General features: G+C 54.4%; 1 protein-coding gene across 2 annotated transcripts; it reads right to left on the bottom strand.

Moving 5' to 3' along the window:
• Window positions 1-1,861: 1,861 nt before the first annotated feature.
• LOC102048163 (bMERB domain-containing protein 1-like) lies at window positions 1,862-20,875 on the bottom strand. Of its 2 annotated transcripts, none has more exons than XM_055700905.1 (7): window positions 20,764-20,875; window positions 13,654-13,774; window positions 9,035-9,108; window positions 5,626-5,740; window positions 5,428-5,501; window positions 4,599-4,754; window positions 1,862-4,065 (listed from the first exon to the last, which is right to left on the bottom strand). In XM_055700905.1, the coding sequence occupies exons 1-6, from the start codon at window positions 20,837-20,839 to the stop codon at window positions 4,636-4,638; spliced, it is 579 nt and encodes a 192-aa protein (XP_055556880.1). In that variant the 5' UTR covers window positions 20,840-20,875; the 3' UTR covers window positions 1,862-4,065; window positions 4,599-4,635. The 2 variants fall into 2 exon arrangements, with proteins under 2 accessions (XP_055556880.1, XP_055556881.1); XM_055700906.1 differs by having other exon boundaries at window positions 5,461-5,501.
• Window positions 20,876-22,221: the final 1,346 nt, after the last annotated feature.

Below are 22,221 nucleotides of genomic sequence, written 5' to 3'. Positions count from 1 at the left end.
AAGGGAAAAAGGAGGACAGAGGGCCCTACAGATACCGTAGACTCCACCACAGGTTATACCTGTGAAGTCTCATACCTTTCCAGCTCCTCTGTCCTGCGCTGTTGCTGATGTCTTTTAAACTATTAAAAATAACCAAGTATTTTAAGGTGTCTTAATTTCCTGGGATGATTGGAAATACCAGAGCACTCCCCCGCCACCACCCCCCCTGCCAGACACCATAGGTGTGCCTTCCCTGGCAGATGGGATGCTGCCTGGAGATGGTGTCCCAGAAAAGCATGGGGAGAGCAGGCTGGGACAGGGACATAGTCTCAAACAGGGATTAGTACTGGTGTTCACGTTTGGATGTCCCAACTCAGCCTAAGCTCTAAGATATTTGAGAGGGATCTTACAACAGGGTGGGGGGACTCTGCCTCAGGAGAGCTTCAGAAATTTTCCACCGCCACAGCCAGCACATCTGTGGATGTGGATTTCTCTGTGCAGCCACATGCTCTGTACTAAAACCCACCTTCCTGCTCAAGCTGCTAGGGAAAGTGAGAGAATGGGTGTAGGTGAAGGATGAAACGGTCAGAGCTGTTACTCCGAGCATTCAGCTACCCAGCGTGAGGAATACAACACGAGGACTAACAGTGGCTCTGGGGACACACTGTGGAGTTCAGCCTAGGCTCAGAGTCTTTTGGGGAAGAACTTTGAATGGGCCAAGGACCCAATGACATGAGCTCACAGATTTTGAGGCAAGAGACCATTGACACATGCTCTTGCTCCCTTCTTTCCAGTAGTTACTTCTGTCCTGCGCCAGTGCACTCAGCTAACGTGTCCTCCAGACAAGTCTGAGTCCAGCCGGTCCAGGTTCATAATCCCTGGGAGTCACTCAGGCACCTGACTCCTTCCTTCAAGAGTGAGGAAGGCACAGATTAACCCCTTCCCTTTCCCCAAACCTGTGCTTTCACGAGGGACAAGGAAAAAGGATGCACCGCAGAGCTGGTGGTGGCTGCCTGCTTGGAAAGGAGGAGGGATGAGTTCGTGGCCAGAACACTCGCTGCAGAGTCTGAACAGAGGATGCTCCCCCCGTGTCTTCGCTGTTATCCCTGCAAGCTTGAGTTCCTAGGGATAAACTCAAATAGAAACACAGTACCTTAGGTCAGGTCTCAGCAAGAACTTGACCAGGAAATCCAATTTCCCTCAAGCCTCAGAGCTCAGACCCATATTGGGCTATCGAAGCTTAATGAGTTACCGTCCATGAGCAGAAAATGACCCTGTGCAGTGTCCCCAGTGTGACGCCAGTACAGAAGAAAGCACAATAGCGAAAGCCTCCACTGCAGAGGCAAGGGTAGTAATTGCTTCTCAGCTGCTATATGTGGCAGAAGAGCTCATTTCTTGCTGAAACCTTGACATGTAAATGCAGTGTGGGCCACGATATGCCCCGTGTTCTTCTAAATAGTTCCCCAGAGCAGTGGGAGGTGAGTGGCAGTTTGCATTTCAGCTGGCAAGGAGAAGTAAAAGCTGTTGCAGCTTTACACAGCCACCACGTGCCTATAGTTTAATGATTCTATTCATTCTGTAGAGCAGGGATAAAAACTGTCAGAGAGGGGCAGCTCCTCAAGGGAAGGAGCTAAGGTGACAGAAGGGCAGGCAGAGGGATGTCCTCACTGGCAGGACGCAGCCCCGTGGTATGCAAGCGGGAGCAGAGAGCTCGCTGCTGCATCCGTGATTCCCACACTAGTCAGCCCAGCCTGACTTTTTAGGATCTTGTTTCTGTTCCACTTCAACCACCCTCCCATGACACAGCCCGAGACCTCTCTCCGCAAAGGTCCCAGGTGGGGAAAATATCTACAACCCAAGCTTCCAACAGACATTTATTTGTTTGGGATGAAATCAATGCACATGAAACAGTGTCGCTCCCGTGTGCTGCGCACCTCTGCCATCAGTGAAAATACAGACCAAAGAGTATCATATGGCCAGGACAGCAGCCTGTCTCCTTCTCCATGACCAGCCACACAAACACAGCCAGTAAACACAGAACAAAATGGGCCAGGACCTTGCCCATCTCCCCCCCGCCATCCTCCCTGCCAGCCCAAGCACTGCTCAGCAGCTGGAGTCTGGGTCTTGGGGCCTTGCGGGGTGGAGGGAGGGATGAATTAGGGGCCCGAGTCCTGGATCGAGGGCTCTCCCCTGCCTTTGGCTCCCTCTCAGTCCAACCAACTGAACTGGCTTAGTTGCTCATCCTTCCCCAGAAGACCCTGGAAGGCAAGGACAGCAAGGAGGGGCTTCTAGGTCTTGAGCCTTTGGTCAGTGTGGAGCAAAGCAAACACCCATATTGTACCACACGTGTGACTGCAGAATCACCGAGCAAAGCAGCCACTGGACAGTTTCTGGAAGAGCAGGGAGCCCCATTAGCTCCAGGATGGATGCTGCCAAGGTCTGTCACCCTTGCTTGGCCAACAGTCCCAGCTGTGTACTGCACCTCACTCTGTTACACAGGGCTGGCAAAGCAGAGCGGAGCTCTCCGTGACCTAGTTGGCCCCTGTGATCTCCAGGGTGCTCCCTCCAGCCCACACTGAAGCCTCCCCCAAGCAAGGAGAGCACGAGGAGCTGGCAGGGGGTGGCTGTAGGATGCTGTAGGACATTAACAATCAGCAGCACAAACTAAGCAGGCTTTAGACTGAGGCCACTGAAGTCAACTCGGGTGACACGAACCAAAGCGTCACTTAAAGAACAGGGTCCCACACAACGAGTTTTCTGGCAGTGATGATAAAGAAATGCAGGAGGAATGTGGACCTGCTTATGGCATTGCACTAGGAAGGATCCCGCTGCATTGTGTTTTATAAGGATGAATATGGTATTAGGGGCCATGGAAAGAGGCAAATGAGTTGTGACCATCTTGCTGGCACGGGCATGTCAGACAGTGACCCAGGCAGGAACACCATCTCCAGACCCTACAGCAAGCTGCAGCAGAACTGAGTTGGAGGAATCAGCATTTTGGCCAGAGGGCAGCCATACAGATGGGAGGCCACCCCAGGCCACCCAGTGAAGCCACAGCAGCCTACTGGGCAGTAGGGCAGGCAGGGCAGGGGGTGAAAGGGGGCTTAGCAGATCTGGCTGTGCCACCTCAGCACAGGTGGATACCCAGAAAGGACAACAGAAACTGAGACTGGGTGACCTCGGGGTGCCATGAGTCTTTTGCACAGAACTTTACATCCAGCTCATGATGCCAAGCGCAGAGGCTCTGGCTGGGGCACGGGAGTGCAGGACTGAATGCCCTCTTGGCAGTAAGAGTGTTTCTCACCTGCTGTCTCCACCTTTCCCTGACATTTCCCCAGTCTCCCATTTGGTTTTCATTTCCCTCTGCATGTTGCCCTGTTCTTCTGAATGTTTCTCCTTTTCTCTTTTGCTTTAATTTCCTCCTCTTTCTTGGAGCTGAAAACCGAATCAAGGAACTAGCGCGGTGGGGAAAGCGATGCACCTGCCCCACGGTTCAACACACCAGGTCTGTGCTCAGGTGACAACTTCACAAGAATTAGCCCTTCATCCAGCTGGCTCTGGGGACTGCCCTTCACGCTTTGCCTAGCTCCACCCAGAGCCATACAGCACCTTGCAATAAAACCGATGCAAACACAATAAAACCCAGACCGGAGACATTCCCCACCAAGAGTCCTCAGGAATCATCCCGTAGAGACTCACAAGGTGGTACAAGGCTAGGGATGAGACATCATCTGTGGCCACAGCATGTCTTGGATGGTGGAGCACAATGTCCTCCAAACATCAGCTCCCAGTGCTTTTTTTATTGCTCTGTCCAGGTAAAGGACTGCACCAGTCCTCTTTGTGCTGGGCTTGCTTGCCGCTGCTGCACATACCTCTTCCAAGCTGAGCTCGGGTGGAATTCGGTGTTTGCTGATGTCAAAGAGGAGACGACTGCTGACATGGCACCAAGGACACTTGCCACCATTCAAGCCTGCACCAGCCTGCTTGGGAAGTCTCTTCGGTGGTGGTGCTGCAGTGGGAAGCATGAACAATGACGGGAAGTTGAACCTCTCGGAGGAGAGCAGGTCGTGGACTCTGGCTGGAGACCTGGGGAGGAAAGACAGGAGATAGGAAACTATGGGTTGCAGCCATGGATCTGCTTGGTGCTCCCTAGAGCAGCAACCCTGCTTTATAGACCACCTAATGCCAAAGAGACTAACTCTTGGGTGTGAGCACCAGGTGCACTTGAATGACAAGGACACTTGACCGACAGCTCCCTCCTGTATGCGCTTACAGGGAGATGCAGTGGTGTCGGGGTACACCACCTGCAGTGTGCCTGGCCCCTCTCCTCCCTGCCCTCCACCTCTCTTCCCCCTCTGCCCAGCTCCCTCCATCTCCTTGTCCTCCTTCCAGCCGCTACCACTGCCACTTCCCTTCCAGCCCCTCTCTCCAGGCTCGGTGGGGCTCCAGCACTTTTCCCTGACGGCATCCCCTCCAGAGAAGGGCTGCAGCCTGGCGGTCCCTCGCCGTGTGTGTGTCCCAGATGCTGATGCTCACCCAGCCCACACAGGCGCTTGGCCGTTTCAGCACACCACGAAGCCCCTCTTGCCCAGCCCAGCTTCCTGGGAGGTGTACGCTACCGTGGTCATGTCCTGTGCAGAGGGGCTGGGGGCTGGCCTACATGATGGAGCAGGTGAAGCCACAGCACTCCTTGAGCAGGGTGAGGCCCGTTTTGGTCATGTACGGTGCAGAGGTTTGCTGTCCCCTGGAAGTCATTTTCTTCTCTTTGACAGGAGCTATGGAAAGAGGAATCGGTGTCTGCCAGGTGATAAGGGCACATGCCCATTGCTGCTTCTTAGAGCTCCCTTCAGGGCTAAGATGCTGACCCTCCTGAGATCCCCACCTGGGCACGAGCTCCTGCACCCAGGAGGCACATCACCACATGTGCTTCGTGGGTGTCCACAGGCAGGACACAGGCACAGGGACCATGGGCTGGAAATTCCTCCCACTGCACCGCAGAGGTGTTCCTCCAGCAATGACGGAGGCACAGGGGAGAGGGTGGCTCGCCGTCAGAGGCCATGAAGAGAGGAGGACTGGATGGACACCACAAGTTGTGACCTTGGGTAATGGTGTGATGAAATGTAAGGAGCTGGTTGGAAAGGGTCAACTGAAGTACATCAGCTATAAAAGGACACCTACCCATCCCCGTTCTCCCAGGAGGCAGTGGCTGGGGAATGCCAGGAGGGAAATGGAAGCGTAACATCTGTACCAATTCGGGATGTTTCCACAATGTGATCTCAAGCACCAGCATCCCCCAGTGGCCATTTCCCCACACCCTTCTCCAGCACAGACTGCCTCCAGGTAAGCTAGCCCCATGCAGAGCAATAAGACCTTGGAGACAGTGCTTAGGAAAGGGGAGAAACTGCCAGGGAGGTTCAACACAAGGAATAAAACTCATCAACCACCTACTTGCTTTCTGGAGGTAGCTTTTGGAGAGCTTACTTTGCAGGAACTCTGCCATTTCCTTGTCTTCTTCCCTTTCCCTATGACAAAGAGATTGGTTACCACTCAGGAGAGGAGCAGCAAGGCATCCAGGAGCATCTGGCAAGGCATGACACAGACGAGACTGCACTGCCCTCAGTACAAGAAGAAATTGCACCCAGCTACCTGAGCCTCTCAAACTCCACGTCATCCACCAGGAAATCCCGTGTTTCCACCAGCTTGTGTATCTGCTGTACCAGCTCCTCTTCCTTCTGTTTCTCCTCATTGGACTTCTCGTTTTCTGCAGCACAGGGAACACAATTAAGACACCAGCAGGGTCCATCCCGCCCATACCGAAGCCAAACTTGCTCTGCCTCTGCTCAGCCCAGCAGCAGACATGAGAGTGGGGGTAAAAGCCCACCCAAAGTAAGCACCTGGATCCAGAGGCAGGCTGCTAAATAAGCAACAGCCTCATCCAAAACCACCCTGGCTGGGAGGGGACAGGCCCGGTGTCACCAAACTTTGAATTTTTAGCTTCTCTCCAAAATTTTCACAAGGCTGAGCACTGCAAGATGCAACTGTGAGCTTTGCAGAGCGGACAAAGGGCTTCTCAGCAAGGTGACCTCTCTGGTGGGAGACAGCCGTGGCTCCTCCAGGGCCTTCACCTGCACTGCTGAAGAGGCTGGGTACTGGGTCTCAACGAGCTCAGAAATGTCAGATCCAGGTGTCACCGTTCAGCCAGGATGTGCTTAACCCACATTTCCCATACCTGCACACCCAAGCGGTCTCAGCCTGGCTCGGAGCTGTGTAGGGGTCCAGAGACCTCTGAGCCAGGTCCTCCATGTGGCTGAGAAACCAGCCAGGATTCAGGTGCACAGGGAATTACCGCCAGTGCCCAGATGCCTTGGGAACACTGCACACCACCATTTACTCCATACATACAGAGACACAAAAACCAATACGATCCGCTGGCTTTGTAGCCTTATTCCATTGCTGAACACGGTCCCAGTGATCTCATCCTCTACATCTGACCTCGCAAACCACTGTCAGCCCCATTCCCACCCCAGCGACAAGGATGACAACCGTCTACCAAGCTATTTTGAAGGCATTAGCCTTAGCTGTCACTTGAACCCCCAGACTGACCTACCTTGAGCATGGTGGAACCCACTTGTGCCCCATATATTTGGGCAGTGAGTTAGCGAAGACCTGGAAAAACTCTCACATCACTTTGGAGTCATGTCTGGTATAAACTGGTACTTAATGGTAAGTGGGATATGTGAAGAAGATAGACAGGGCTAAGGAGTGTTAAATACAAAAGGAGAGCTACCTTTAGGTGGAAATGATGACTGACTGTGCTGCATCTATTTAATACCATTTCTGAATTCAGCAGCCAGCCCCAAAATCAATCCAGCACAGCGTGGATCGATCTCCAGTCTTCCTTCAGCTAAATAAAAACACAGCAAAATTCACAGTATGGAGCAAACCCCGCAGGCTGGATCTCAGCAGTTACCTCAACTATGTATTGATTCATGGTTTAAAGTCTGCTACGTATTGATCGGAGGTGCTGCTGCAGGGTCTGGATAGGAAGAACTTCTCATAATCATCATGTTGTTAGAAACATGCCCAGCAAACAGAGGCTTCTCCTACGGCTGCGGCTGGTGCAGGGAGTGAGCTCGAGCTTTCTGGCAGAGAAAGCTGCTCCCGACTGAGGCCTGGCCCACAGCTGCTGGTCTTCTACCATGAAGAGTTAATGCAAAGTCACCTGGCCATGGCACTGCCTCCGTGCAGGAGCTCCCACCTGTCTGGTGGGAGTGGGAGCCCCTGACAGTGCCACTTGGATGCTGTACAAATCGGAAACATCAGGCTGCCCACAAACAGAGCGGCTATTTGGAGCCAGTTAACAACCTGCATTTCTGAGTCAGAGCATGTCAGAGTTAACATACTGCTGTATAAACACGCACTTCTTTTCTGACTTGCCTATGTCAGAGTCCATCGTGACCACGATATCTCTGAATTATTAAAGGCACCTGGGTCTGGTGAGATTTCAAGCCACGGGTCTGGCTGAGCTCTGAGTCAGCGCTGACATGTTTGAATCTTTGGCTGAACTGAAGCTCACCGCCCATTTTTACAAATGATCTGCTGTGATAGTCTCACAAGACCAGTGATTCGCAGGATTTTTCCAGCACAGTCTGATTTGAGACCAGTTATAGAGAAGATACAAAGAGCATCCCTGATGCAAGCAGCATTTCTGCTCTCTGCTACATCTGGGAATGCTGAAAAGGCTAGAACTGAAGGACCAAAGCAGATGGAGGTAAACCAGCCACATATCTCCAGCTTCAGAAAGTTCATCTCTGATCCTGACCCATCGTTTAGGTCAAGTCTTGTTTTATGAACCAGTTCTTGGAATTGTAAGTCCACATGGGATTTGGGTCTATATTTTTGCCAGCAGCTCCCATTTTTATGGCAGAATCCTCCCCTCCCCTGTCTGAACCTCCCTCTGGATGCAGCCAGGTTGTATTAAACTGATCAAGACCTGCATATTAAGCAGCGTTTGGGCTCTAACTGCATGCTGAAGATTCACAAGCAGACACAGCACAGCAACACTGGCATTAGAAGGGTTCAAGGTTTCTTGCTGCGCTCGGCTTTGAGATAACCTTGGGTACGGCACTGACGAGCTGAGCTGCTGCTCTGGAAAACACACACAGCCGGTGCCTCCTCTGCATCCAGGCATCGCCCCCTGCGACACACTCACTGAGCCCAGCGAGCGCAGCACCTTCAGAGATACCTGTAGGGGAAATACCTGGGGTCCAAATCTTAATGCTTGGATGGGTACAAATGAGCGGGGCTCTGTCTCCCATCTGGTTCTGAAATAGGATATAAAGTCCTTACCGGGGGATGGATGAGGATGTCCTAGGAGGAGGCAAAGCCTTACGAACAGTGACGGATACAGCTGGTGGGGAAGCCTCTCTTGCTCATTCAAACCCTGAGCTGTTTGGTGTGAGCTTTCATTTTAATATTTCGGCTCAGGGGGATTCTTTCGAGAAAGGTTTGGCCTTTGCTGGGATGTGGAGGGACAAGGGTGGCATGGGCTGTGACAAGGACATGGAGTGACCCTGCTCATGGTGGGTGACAAAAGCAGCATTTCCTCCCAGCTGAAGTTTTCACATATGTTGCCCCAGACTGTTTTCCTCTTTTCAGCATCCCGAATGACGAATTCACCTAAATCAGGGGTGGTGCCAAGCCCCCTGGCGTGACATCCCCCTGGCACTCAACTCCTGTCCTCCTCCTATACCAGACCAATGCTCTCCCTCAAATGACTCGGGTTTTTTTCTCTTTTTCTATTTCCTCTGCCCATCAAGCCCAGGCCTGGACAAGGACTCCCTGGCAGTACTGCAAGCAGCAAAACTCCCAAGAAAGATCTCGGGTCAGACCCAGGGAGCCACGTTTCTCGATGCTCATGATGCACAGCCTGCAGCAGCAGTGCCTGGGAGCACCCCGGGGTGGGAGCTGCTCAAGAGCTTCTTGTATTTCATGGAAACCTCTCTGCTGATTGCAGCAGCAGGGTGCAGTTCTCTGAAGCTTTGCAAAGCCTTACCCGGAAGAGCTATGAGTTTTTGAAGCTCCTTTTTCAGCCGGCTGATTTCTTTACAAAGCTGAATGTCATCCATCCTGCAGAGACACAAATTAAACCACTGAGGGAATGTCTGGGAAAGGAAAGGTTCAAAACCTCTAGAGCAACACCCAGCCAATGCTGGAAGGCAATGCACTCAGTGCCCACGGCAGGGAGCACAGATTTACCTGCTTTTCCATGGGAAATGGCAGCCCACTTCATCTCAGAGCTTTTGTTGGAGCTACATGTCACTGGTTGTTGGCAAAGAAAGTTTCATCACTAACGACAATGAAGCCTTATTAAAACCTGGCACATCCACCACAAAACAGCAGCTGTGTTTCTCCTCCCATAAAAACAATCCCCAAACAGCAAAATCCAAAGACAAGTGGAAGCTGCTGCCACATTAAAAGATCTGACATTTTTCTATACTGCCTTTTTGCAGAATTAAAAAAGGTAGAAAAATAAAACACAACAGGAGGAAATGCACAAACTTTGCAGGTGTCTGCTGAGAAACAAGGTCATTTCAGCCAGAGAGAAGGTGTCTGCCGAAGCCGCAGGCAACGGCATCATCTCTGGCTCAGGCCACACAACAGCAGCAAGACACCCATCAGGAAGGGCTCAGCTCAAATGCCAGCAGCAGCTGCCGATGGAGCAGATGGGGGACGCGCATCCCTGTCTGTGCTGGAGGCAGTTTGACACAGACACTCAGCCCCTCCATGGGTGTCCCAGCTCAAGGGCTGCTCGCTAGGGCTGGCAGGGGAGACTTAGCCCAATATAGTCATTGATTCATTCTGAAAAATCACATGCCTATGCCCTTGCTAAAGTCATGCTTGAACAAGACTGAGGAGCAATGGTCTCTGGCCATGATGACCATCAGTGCTTCAGTTTGAAGAGCTTTATGCACTTACCTGCAGTGAGGGAAACCCCACGAGCAGACAGTGCTCACGGCTGAGACCTCTCTCCACCACGAACCAAGCCATCCTTGAGGATCTCCCCCGGGTAGGTGACACCACAGAGGACGAGACAAGTCACGACTCAAATAACCCTCAGTGCTGCCTCTGGTCTGCAGGCTGTGCTCCCCACCTCCTGACCCCTCTTGTGCCCGTAGCTTCTGGCTTTGGAGACCTCCTGGCTTTGCCCTTTTGGGTCCTTTCCTCAAAGTCCTCCTGCTTACTGCCAGCAGCTCCTGTGGCAGAGGGGCTGGGGTCAGGCAGCACATTCAGATGGTCCTGAGCAACTCCACCTGCAGAAAAGGGGGCTCCCATCATCAGCCTGGGGTAGATGTGGACACTGAACCAGGACCATTTCCCTATGACAGTGCAACTAATCCACTGATCTCTCAGAAACATCTGTATCTAAGGGCTCCCTAGACCCTACAGGCTTGTGACTGCAGCCCTGGATGGTTTAGACAACAGACGCGGGCGCCGAGCCATGAGCAGTCTGTGCTGGGAAAATACTCAGTGGCACAAACCTCTCAGCTGGAAAACAGAGGTGTCTGTACAGGATTTGGCCCTGCACTGCACTGTGTCTTGCCTACATGGGGTGAGACGGGAAACATTTTCCCCCATTAAACATCACATTCACTGACCAGTTTCACGTAGAAGCTGGTGAGCACCAACACAGCAGGGCGCAGAGCTCAACCTGCCTGCACCGAGCCTCCAAGAGGAGCAGCGTATCCAAACGTTGGCTGTGAGGAATCAGCCAACCCATTTTTCACCTATCAGAGGCACCATACATCCTCCTAAGCCCTACCAAGCACCCCAACATCTTCGCATGAGCATCCCAAAGTTGTCCAAGCCTTTGATCCAGAAGGACTCCTTGGACGCTTTGCAGGGCACATCGTCCAACCTGGGAGAGCCCTGCCTAGATTTCTAGCAAGCTCCATGGCCATGAATGACAAGAAACCATAACGCATGATCTGTGTCTACAGATAATACACGATTGACTTACGAGCTGGTGCCACCTTGAACAGATGTGCCTTTGGTTCCTTTTGAAGCATGCGTTACTAGAAGCCCTGTCTGCATCTTAAAAATCCCGCTGGTCCTTCCACTGAGTCATGCTGTCCACCCCTTCTGGGATGAGTCATATTTGCTGGAGCTACTTGAAGATGCAGCTTTGTCAGCTGAGCCGAGGACACCAGAAATATTAATAAGGGAAGGGAAAATAAACAGACTGATGAAGAGGGACCCTGTGAGAGATTGCTATAGGAGATCATCTCAGGTAGAGGAGAAGAGTTCCTCTTGGCTCTGTCAGATTTTTGATCCATCTGCCAGTGTCTCCATTTGTTTGCACACAGCATCGAGCAGGTCCATCGATGCCAGCGTCTGAGCGCTGCACATGGAGAACTGGGAGGTCTGCTCGTCATTTTATTGCCTGCTCATAGTCCTGTGGTGGCTAAACCCTGAGCTTAAACAAAGAACACCAGCGGGGAGATCTGCACATGGGCAACAGGCTGATTGCTAGTGATACACTTACTAAAATTAAAATAAACAGTCAAATGATAACTGAAATATTACTAAATTGGAATGTAATTCTGCAAAAAACAATACTGATAATAATAAATGAGCAATAATAAAAATTCTCATTTCAATAAAACTTAGAAGAGGTTGCAAAGACATGCACCCAGAAGGCTGCTGCTGGAGCTGAAATTACCTCTACCACGGGGGATAAAACCTCCAGCAGCATCAGCTGTAGCCATGCTACCCCTGCCTGCCCCCGGGGAGCAGAGCACTGAGCGGGTGAGGTGTGCAGCTGCATCTCGCAGGGGGATTTCAGATCTTTCTTTTTACCCTATAAAAGGAGAAATATTGGGAGCGTCATTGTTTTCCAGAGCACACACATCTCAGAAATGTGGGAACATTTTAGTTTGGCATTTCCAATGAGAAGAGAACACTGATTGCTATCAACTGACCAGAGAGGTCACTCCTCTGTTTGGCAGCTCATCAATGGAGATGTCCATCTCCCTGAGCCCCACAGCCCAACCAGCTGGAATATCACATTTTTTTCCCATTGGGAAAAAAAATTAAAAAAGCTCTTCCAGCCCCAGGTCCCCATCCTTTTTAACCCTGTCCTGTAGAACCCAGGACTGGGATCCCTCTTCTCCAGCAGCGATGCTCAGGGAAGCCTCCAGCTTTCTCTGCCTTGCAGAGCCACGCTCCTCCCCACTGCTGCGCTCTGCAGAGCCGATGCTCGAGTTCCCCACGGCACCTCCAAACCACTCAGGCATGTCATCCTGGCATTTCCAGCTTCCAGGTGATCACTTTTGCAGCCATGCCCACCCTGATACGTGGTTTCTGTAGGCGATTTGTTTTTGTTTTCCAAGTGCAAGCCAAAGAAGAAAACAAATAAAGGGATAAGAAAAAGCAAGAGATGTGAGTTTTGACAGAACCTGTGAGATTTAGGCACTGGTTGCCATGGAAAGCATTTAAGAACTACACTTTACAATTTCCAAAAATCCTTTTCAACAATATAGTCAGGGAGAAGATGCCTCAGAGAGGTCACCACTCCAAATCTGAGCCTCTAAACCACAGTCCAGCTCACAGCTTCCCCAGACAGTGGATTTACACATGCATTTCCCAGCTTTGGTGATCCCTGTATCGTAGGTACCAGTGGGGACTCGGGCACATTAAGAAAGCAGCATATCAAGCGCTGCAACCCAGTAAATACGATCTTTGCCATTACCAGTAAAAAGTCCCAGGCTTTGTGTTGACCTGACAGCATGGGATCTCAGGATTGGGCTGACTACAGCAGTTTAGTGGTATTAAAAAGCTTAATCAACCCAGACTATAATGCTAGTCAGTCCTTTTCCTCCCAAACCATAAAATCTCCCGATATACCCAGGCAAAATGTTCTTTATCACCTTAACCACTGGTCAGTACCACTGCAACACAGTGGCTATTTGATTGCTTTAAATGTAAAAAGCCTACAAATTTTTCGGAAAAACTGCTTTGATTATCGAAATGGACCCTGGAGAAAACCCTTCTCTCCTCATCTGGCTGCAGAGGCTGTGCTGGGAGTGGAGAGCAGGATGCGGCGTGGAGACAGGCACCAGGCACCGATGCTGGTCCAGCCCTGATGTGTCCCGATGGCCCCAGCACCCAGAGGATGGAGAAGAAAAGGAGAAACTGGGAGGATGTGTAATACTTCAATACGCAGAGAGTAAACTGTGGTCGTGTGGCTGTTCAGCAGCTGCAGATCTGTGTGCTGGGGCAAGGCAGTATCCCCAGAGAGCAGCAATAAGCCACCAAACCTCAGGTCCCTTTCCAAGCCCAGCCCAAGACCCATGCACTGAGGAAGAGTATGGACCCACTGGGAAGATGAGGTGCTTGTGGTTGAACATGGGTAACATTTAGTGTAGTTAAACCTGTGTTATAAACTCTCTGTATAGAAATGGGCTGGCTCAAATCATCACAGCAGCAGTGGCAGCTTTGTAACAGGGACCCTTGCTTCCGAGAGCAAGGCCAGAGCAATGGGAGAGGCTGCACTTCCATGTGGAAAACGAGGTGTAAAGTGGCCTCAGCTCTGCCCATCCCTGGGGATGATCTGTGTTTGATCGGGCAAGCAGAAAACGCTGGGGAGACTGGAAAGGGAGGGCAGGTACTCACATGTACCGCAGCTCTGACTCCCTCCTCACCAGGATCTCCCTGATCCTCTCGATTTTGAAGAGCTCCCCTTCGATGTCATCGATGGTGGTGGTTGAGTCAGCCATGGAAACAATCTCATCCTCTGGGAATGAAAGGGGAGCCACATTAGCCAGCCAGAGACAGCAAACGGGTGCTGAGGACAACGGGGATCGCAGGGCTGCCGCGAGGACCCCCCTGCAAACACCAAACCAGTATAACCACTAAGCACGTGCAGAGTTTTACACTCATTTCCAGACTCCATGCTGCAAGAGGAGGACAACCCAGCAGGCACACGGAAAGTCACCGACACAGGGAAGGGCACAGAGCTGCCGGCGGCTGCGTTTTGCCTTTATTTCTGCTTCACGTGAGGCCGGGCACTGGCAGGGCTCTGTTCACCGCTGCCTTAGCGTCTCTGCGGCTCAGCTCGCTGAGCACAGCTCCAAACACACATGCAATATGCATAAAGTGTCTGCGTGAAAGAGGACCTCAGAGGCCAGCAGGCCATCTCTTCTGAGCTGGCAGCTCTCTGAGCCTTAGAAACAAGCATTGTTTCGCCTGCCTGCACCAGCTTTGCAGCACACTGTGCTCACACCAGTGCTGGGCTGGGCTCTGCACTGCTGAGAAAGCCCCAAATTTCCAGGGGTCTCCCCCTCTGCTGAACAGTGGCAGGCCAAGGGAGCTAAAAACTGCCGGAGGGAAGGACAGGAACGTCTCCTTCTTTTTCCAGAACCATGCAAGCCTCTGGGATCTCCAGCACAGAGACATGAGCCTGTGTGTGCACCCTCCTCCCCTCCAGTGCATGTGAGGAACCAATGCTGAGCCCATATAGCACAGAGCCAAGGAGTCATGGAGGTAAAGTTCCTACAGCTGCTCCCCTTCCATCACAGGCTAGGTGAAGACACACACGCACACACCCCCCATCCTCCCCAACTCACTGGGGGAAAAAGCCTCCATGGTACCCGGCAGGCCAGTTCAGCTTCCTCATCCTCTGGAGTGCCGAGTGTCACCTCTATAAACCACTTGGGGAAACTGAGGCAGAGAAAAGCGATGTCACTTGCTCAAGGCAAGAGTCAAGAACCTCACAGCAAAATGCAGGAAAAAGGGGCTGTAATTTATATCTTAAAAAAGCACAGTGGCAAGCCCAGGGACAGACAGCACAACAGCCCAGCAACCTCGATCTGTTGCCCGGACCACCAGCTCTGCCTTCCCCGCCCCCCTCCACTGATTTACACGCAGCTGTCCCTCTGATGTCCCACTGGTTTGCACATGACTGTCACAGAATCACAGAACAGCCGGGGCTGGAAGGCACCTGGAGCCCACCCAGCCCACCCCCCTGCTGCAGCAGCTCTCCTAGAGATGCTGCACAGAGCCACGTCCAGGTGGGTTTGAATGTCTCCAGCGAAGGAGACCCCACAGCCTCTCTGGGCAGCCTGTGCCAGGGCTCTGCCACCCTCAAGGTGAAGAAGTTCTTCCCCATATTCAGCTGGAGCTTCTTGTGCTGCAGTTTGTGCCCCTTGTCCTGTCACTGGGCACCACTGGAAAGAGCCCGTCCCGGTCCTCTGGGCCCTCACCCTTAAGGTATTTGTGGACAGTGACAAGGTCCCCTCCCAGTCTTCTCCCCTCCAGGCTAAACAGCCCCGGCTCCCCCAGCCCTTCCTCGAAGGGAGATGCTCCAGTCCCCAGATCACCTCTGTAGCCTCCGCTGGCCCCTCCCCAGTCACATCGATTTACTCGAGGATGCTGCACTGATTCACACCGTGCCCGCGAACCCACAAGTCCCACAGCGGCTCCCAGTCCATTTTATGGGGATAACTGAGGTTTTGCTCCCACCTGCCAGCCTGGTCTGGCTCTTGGAGACAGATCACTGAGCTTGTTATCAGCAACATTCAGCAGCACATTTATCACACACGGGCTAATCCGGCTCTCCCGTGATGCACACACAGCACAGGTTGAGAAGAGGGGGCTTAGCAGCTACAGCAAAGCCAGGCTATGAGAAAACATCAAATATCACAGGCATCAGGGGCGAATTCTGCTCCCTTTGAATCTCACAGGGCACATCTCCCCTCCGAGACTTTGCCTTCCAGCAGTCCTGGGACTTGCCCCATGCAGGGACAGAGGAAAGCACAGCCAGGGAGCACCGACTCCGGGAGCAGGATTTTCCAGGAGCCAAGGGCTGGGAACTGGAGATGTCAGAGCTCGAGCGCTTGGCTTAGGGATCCCAAATGGGACCCAGGCCAGTACTGAGGGTTACAGGGGAGGAAGGGACCAGCATGAAGGCACAAGACAAAACACTCTGCGCTCACTGGTCCTCTACCCATCATGTAAACCTGCTTAAGAAATCCTTCCCAGAGTGACGCATGTTTCCAAGGCTGCTGGCAAAGAAGGTTTATTAGCCAAAACATGAGTGGTTTGGGTTAGTGTGGCTGCTTTGGAGAACAGTTTTCTGCTGTTTTTGGCTTAGAAACTCATGAGGACTACTTGGAGATTATCTCCCTCTTCCCTTAGCCATGAAGGCCACGTTCAGCTGACACCAGCGTGCTGAATCTGCACTCGCTCCCCACTCTAAGCTGTCAGGATGCTCTCAGGAGCCAGCGCCTGCTCAGGACAGACTGGTGAATACATGGGTTGGACGAAGTGTGGGGTTGGATGCGCTGCCCTCCATCAGCTCCTGCTCAATGGCTCTGCTACGAATTTGCACAGAAACCTTCCCATAGCCTCGTTTCTACAGGCCTGAAGGGAGTTGCTAGGGGACTGGACTGTGGTTGCTACAGGACCAGGATGCTGTTGCTAGGGGACCAGAGTGCAGTTGCTAGGGGACCAGGATGCTGAGGTCCCTAGTCCCAAGCACCCTGCTGCTCTGCCACCCCAGAGCTCCTCTTGCCCGGGATATTTCGCTGCACCTGCACCCAGTGCTGCTGGGCAGCTGGGGCCGTGCGCCGGGGACCTCCCTGCCGCTGCCGGTGGGCACGCAGGTAACGACGCACGTGAAGGTACTGCGGTGCAGCCGGCATGTGCTTGCAGGCAGCCACCCCCTGGGGTTCAGCTGTACTTCAGTGCAGCTCTAGACCTGTCAGGAAGAAGCTGCATCGCTCTAAGTGTCGCTTCCGTGCCCAGGCTGAAATGACAAGGCTGACTATTTTACAGATGCACCAATAAACAAAGCTAGGAGCTTACTGCAGCCCTCATTAGCCAAGGACACATCTAACCGCCGCTAGGAGCACAGGCGTGGGCCTGGGGGAGGGGGCCTGTCACTTCTGGCCTGGGTGGGTGGGTGAATAACCCAGAATACCTTTGATCACTGGTGGTGGAAGTATTTGGCTGACGTTATCAGCCAGCTGTTTCCCAGCAGGTGAGTGCAAGGGTTTGAAACAGGTGTCAGTATCGCTGCTTCTTTCTTCTCACCCCAGAACCTCATTAGCAGAAGCCATCCCAGACAGGAGAGGAGAATCCTTGCCTGTGTACATGAAAAGAGGAGGTGGCAGTGCTGCGTTGCTCACCTCCATCTGTGGCAGGAGGCTGGGATGCAATTTCAGCCCACAGGCAGCTGCCCACAAAAGCAAGAAAGCTCCTGGCTCAGCTCTGGGTGGGTTCCCATCAGAGACAGGGAATATGGTGTGGTGGGACCACCCTGCCCAAGGGAAGCTGCCCTCATGCACTTCCCCAAAGTCACCTGCAGCCTCCTGCTGCAGGTCAGGAGCATCCTGTGAAATGGGGACCGCAGACAGGTCTACACCACGCAGCAGAGCAACGGCTCCAGGGCTCGAGGAAGTTAGCCTGAAGGCACCTTGGCTGTGCCTTCAGGTGGTGTGGCTGGGCTCATGGCACCCTCCATCCCTCAGGCAAGATGTGTCCTCAGGCACGCCAGGGAACTGCTCACTAAAGCAGTAAGTCCCAGACAAGAAGCTCTAAGAGGACAGCCATATGCCTGGAGCTGCTTAATTCAGCACAGAAGCAGAGGGAGGGCAGTCCCAGGAAAATGCTCCTGCACAATGAAGCCCACAGACCTTGGGAGGGAGCATCTGGAGAAGGGAACACAGAGCTATGCCTCTGCACCAAAACCATCCACAAAACCTCACAAGAAACCAATGAATCCATCCAGGCGACTAATCGGCAGCTGATAGGACAGGAAGGTGAACTTGCTACTGGAGACTCCTTCCACCCGCCAGCAGCTGCCCAGGACCACAGGTCATCATGCCAAGACCTGAATATCTGAGCACAGGGGCTGGAGCACGGGATGAATGGGGAGAGGCTGAGAGAAGCAGGGTGAAACATTGCTCAGACACTGGAACAAGGATCAGAGGGACTGTGGGATCTCCACCTTTGGTCCAGGATACCTTCTGGACAAGGCTGTGAGCAAGCTGATCTACTAAGCCTGCTTTGAGCAAGGGGTTGAACTCAGTATCTCCAGAGTTCCTTCCTGATTCAAATTCCTCTGCGATTCCATGTAATGAGACAATTGATTTGGATGTGCATGGATATTCCCTGCTAGCTCAGGAGATGCTTTCTCCAGGCAGATATGGAGTGATGCTGAGCTCGCGAACACCAGCAGCTACAGACACAGGCCAGGTCACAGCTTTCCTGAGACAGTGGTGAGACCAAAGGGCACTGTGCACCCACAAACCTGGGCGATGGCAGTGACACCACACAGCAGTCATGGATGGCAAGTACAGACCCTCAGAGCTCAGGAGGGATTAAAACCCAGCACATCTTGCAAGCAGATAGCTGGGCAAAAGGTCTCATTGGAGATGGTTTTGCCGAAGAATGGGTTTCTTACACCCTCCCCAAGTGCCTGGCACCAGCGAGGGCCTAAGGCAGGGATGTTTATTAAGCTGTGATCAAACTTACAGTCCTGAGTCTCCCTTTGGGGCTGGAGAGGGATGACGCCTGTGTGCAGCCACGCTGCCCAGGGGTCCCTTTGCTCCCACAGCTGCACACACAACAGCGCACACAGATACAGAAATCAACCCCACGCTGCCCAAGCCAAAGGACCCCCACCTGGCACCGTTTCAACCTGGCAAACCAAGGAAGGGGAGAAAGCTTTGATTTCAACTTGAAGATGCTCTAATCATCACACATGGCCCAGGGCAAGCAAGTATCACTAATGAGGAGTATAATAGCCAGAGACTCCAGTCCATATGGCCTAGGTGAAAACATTTAGACAGCCAGCAGCAAGCCTGAGATGAGTCACAGCAGCAACCAGCACACAGTTGAATTTCAAGCAATTTACTTCATGATTAAAGTTGGGTGATTGACTGATAGTCCCCTGGGGGAGTGGGGGGGCAGAGCTCTTGGGCTTTATCTCAAGAGGACTTTAACTCAGCCATGTGCTTTTCTCTGCCACAAAAAGCAGCATGAGCAGGGGGCATTCAGCCCATCAGCATCAGCCTTTGCTCCACAAGTTCAATAATGAGAGCAATGGCAGCCCACTGCCCAGCTCTGTGACAGCCTTGTTCAGAGGGGTGCCGTCCCCACCACCCACGCTGCCTGGCAGGAGGGACGCGAGCCTCCAGGACTGCCAATGCATGGCCGAGCATGCTGGTCCCAAAGGACAGGATCATGCTCAGATGGGAGAGATCGCAGCTACTGGCAGCCTGCAAAGTGTGGCACTGTTTCCCTGCCAGTGCCTCCTCTAGTAAACCAGGGAGAAACATGCAGCCTTGGCCCACTGCAGCAGGAGGGGATTTCTCCGGCTGTGTTTGTGCAGCCCCTGGCACAGCCAGCACCATTGGGGCCATGCTAGACAGCCATAAGAAAGACCAGAGTGAACAGGTGAGGTACCCCGGGATGCCTTACAGGGGGTATCACCAGGGGTGTAGCCCCTCTGCAAGACCCCACTGCTGTGTGCACACTCCCCTGGGTCACCTCCTGAGCACAGGCAGGGCAAGAGGCTGTGTGTGCTCGGTGCTTTGCAGGGCTGGCCTGAGATTTCCTGGAATGGTAGCAAACAGCAGAGCAGCATTCAAGGAACAGACGCCAACCATTGCCACGTTCTTGCCCACCATGAGGGTCCCCCAGGAGCTGGGAGTTTACAGAACTGCATTGAACCAGAAAACATCGCTGCCACCACAGCCCTGCTCACAGGCTACCCAGGGGGGATGCCCGGGCCATACCCAATGTGGGTCCAGCAAGTGTTTGACCCTTCCCTGGACCACCCTGATGCCACCCAGCTGTTGGGAGCAGAGGACCCAGGTGGTGGAAGGGCTCCCCAAGGGCAGGCTCGCCACATAGACACTTCCCAGGCAGGGGAGGTGTAGGAGGGAGGATACGTGTTGCCGTGCTGAAAGGCACAAAGGAGAAGGACAAAACTTCAGACCGCTCACCAAGCAGCTGAGCGGCTTCACAGGCAGCACCCACACACCACAGTACCAAGCAGGGTGCTGGAGTTCCCTCCATCCCTCCATCTCCAGCTGCCTGTCCCTATCCCGCTGGGTGCAAGGGGCTGAAGGGGAGCCGAGGGGTAGGGAAGGGGAGAGGTTGCAGGCATGTCATGGCAGGGGGACTGCAGGAGCCTCCCCTGCCCAGGATGCTGCCCACCGCCCAGCACTGGGCGCCTTCCTCCCACCCCAAGGTCGGGGACTCCCTGCCTCCCTGTTTCATACTGGAGGAACTGGTCCGAGAGGAGAAAAGACAGCGAAGGGCAGGGTGTGCGCCCCAGGCTCCCGGTCCCAGCCGTGCCCACAGCCGGGCATGGCAGCCCGGGGCCGCGTCCCTGTTCCCCCCAGGCCATCCCTGCCCTCCAGCCATCCCCCTGCTCACCACCCTGCCTCCCCTCCAGCCAGCCCCTTCTCTCGGTCCTTTCTCTCCCCCCCCCAGCCCTTCCCTCCCTCCCTCCCTCCCTCCCCACGCCGGTCCGTTCACCCCCCGCCCCACTCCCCAGGGCGGCGGCGGGGGGCTCCGGCGGTGCCGCTGCCGGGACGGGGAGCACCCGCCGGGCTCCCTTGGCTGGATGAAGCCGCCGGTTCCCCGCCAGCTCCCCGGGGCTCGGGGTGCCCGCGGAGTCTCGGAGCCCCCGGGGTCGGGGCAAGGAGGGGGGGAGAGGGTAAGTTTGGATCCGCCGGTGCCCCCCGCCCGTCCCGGTCCCGCCGTGCTCACCTGGCCCCGCGCCGGCGGGCGGCCAGCGGGTGGACTCCAGCGCTCCGTACCGGGGGGGCGTCCGGCTGCCCTCCATGCCGCAGCCCTGCCCGCCGCTCTGCGCGCCGCTCCGCCGGGGCGGGCGGGGGCTCCCGCCGCTCCGCGCCCCCTGCCGGCCGCAGCGCCCGCCACGGCCCGGGGGTGGGGGCCCGGCACGGCCCCGGGCGCGGGAGCCCACGGCATCGCCCCGGGGGTGGGCGCCCGGCACGGTCCCGGCGGTGGGGCACCCCCCTTTCTGCCCCAGCGCTCAGCACTGGTGTTACGGCTCCGGGACTCGGCCACCCGCGGTATCGCTCCGAGGGTCAGACACGGGGCACGGCCCCCGTTTCGCCCACGCTGGCTGTGTCACCCCACAAGACCCCCAAAACCCGCAGCAGTAAAAGCATAAACCCCCCCGTGCCCCACCGGCCCAGCAGGAGGGGGCTGGAAAGCTATTCCCAGCGGGCGAGCCCGGGGGCACAGGCACTGTCGTCCCCCGTCCCCCCCCAGACGGCTGGGCTTCGCACCCCCCATGTGGGCACGCTGTGGGGTCCCCCCACCAGGACATGGTGTGGAGGTAACCAAGGGCAGCTGTGCTTTTCTGTGGAAGAAGCTTTTCCCTATGGAAAAACACAACTGCAAGTGTTTAATAAATGTTCAAAGGTACGTGGTGGTCCAAAATTCAAGGGTTGGTTGGCGGCACCCTCAGCAGCGGGGGTCTCAGCCCTGAGTGCTGCCCCTCTCCTCCCCCAGCCAGGCTCTCCTGTGGGACACCGCAAGGACCAGTCCCACCATCCTGAAGGTTCATCCCAGCAAACCGGTATGGGGACGGTGAGGATGGGGTGTGGGTTGTAAACCTGCTCGTGGGGTTTTATGCTTCTCGCTCACAGATGCCAGAAGCACTTACTCCACTGAGGAGTCACAACCTGCTGCCCTCGGTGGACACACATGCCTCAGCACCGCCTTCTCGAAACACACGGAGGGGACAGGCATCCTCTGCCAGGACGTGCCTGCAGGTGACACTGATGTCCCCACACTGGCTTTGTGCAAGAGCACAGGTCCGAGGTGAGGGCAAGGGCTTTGCCAGCGGGCTCAGGGACACCCCACCTTTGCGAGGGAGCTTGGGGACACCCTCCAGCACATTTGGAGAAGTGCCACACAAAGTCACTGGGCTGGGAAGCAGCAGGGGCGGTGGCAGCGGTGAGGTGAGGGCCAGGCCTGGGGAGCTGCTGTGGGGTTCTGCCCTCTTGTCCTGCTGTCCTCCTGCCTGGCTGGCAGTGACACTGCTCCAAGTCGATAGTCAATGCAATAAAATAAGCTACTGGTGAGCAAAGCAGAGGCATGGCAACATAAGGGATGGGTCTGGAGCATCACCCCCTGCAGAGACATACCAGACTGTAGCGTCTGCTATCAGCACCTTGCAGCATCCTCATCTCTAGC

This window comes from Falco cherrug, chromosome 1 (genome assembly GCF_023634085.1).
Source record: "Falco cherrug isolate bFalChe1 chromosome 1, bFalChe1.pri, whole genome shotgun sequence".
In the NCBI taxonomy this organism is placed as follows: domain Eukaryota; kingdom Metazoa; phylum Chordata; class Aves; order Falconiformes; family Falconidae; genus Falco; species Falco cherrug.
Note: the sequence above shows the minus strand (reverse complement) of the source record. Positions and strands in the feature narration are given on the sequence as shown.

What these genes read in the sequence shown, in the direction of transcription:
- LOC102048163 (XM_055700905.1), bottom strand. Translation starts at nt 20,839, where the DNA reads ATGGAGGGCAGCCGGACGCCCCCCCGGTACGGAGCGCTGGAGTCCACC. An exon ending in GTGGAGTTTGAGAGGCTCAG is followed by an intron (nt 5,502 to 5,625) that starts GTAGCTGGGTGC and finishes TCTTTGTCATAG; the next exon opens with GGAAAGGGAAGAAGACAAGG. An exon ending in AAGCTACCTCCAGAAAGCAA is followed by an intron (nt 4,755 to 5,427) that starts GTAGGTGGTTGA and finishes CTCTTTCCATAG; the next exon opens with CTCCTGTCAAAGAGAAGAAA.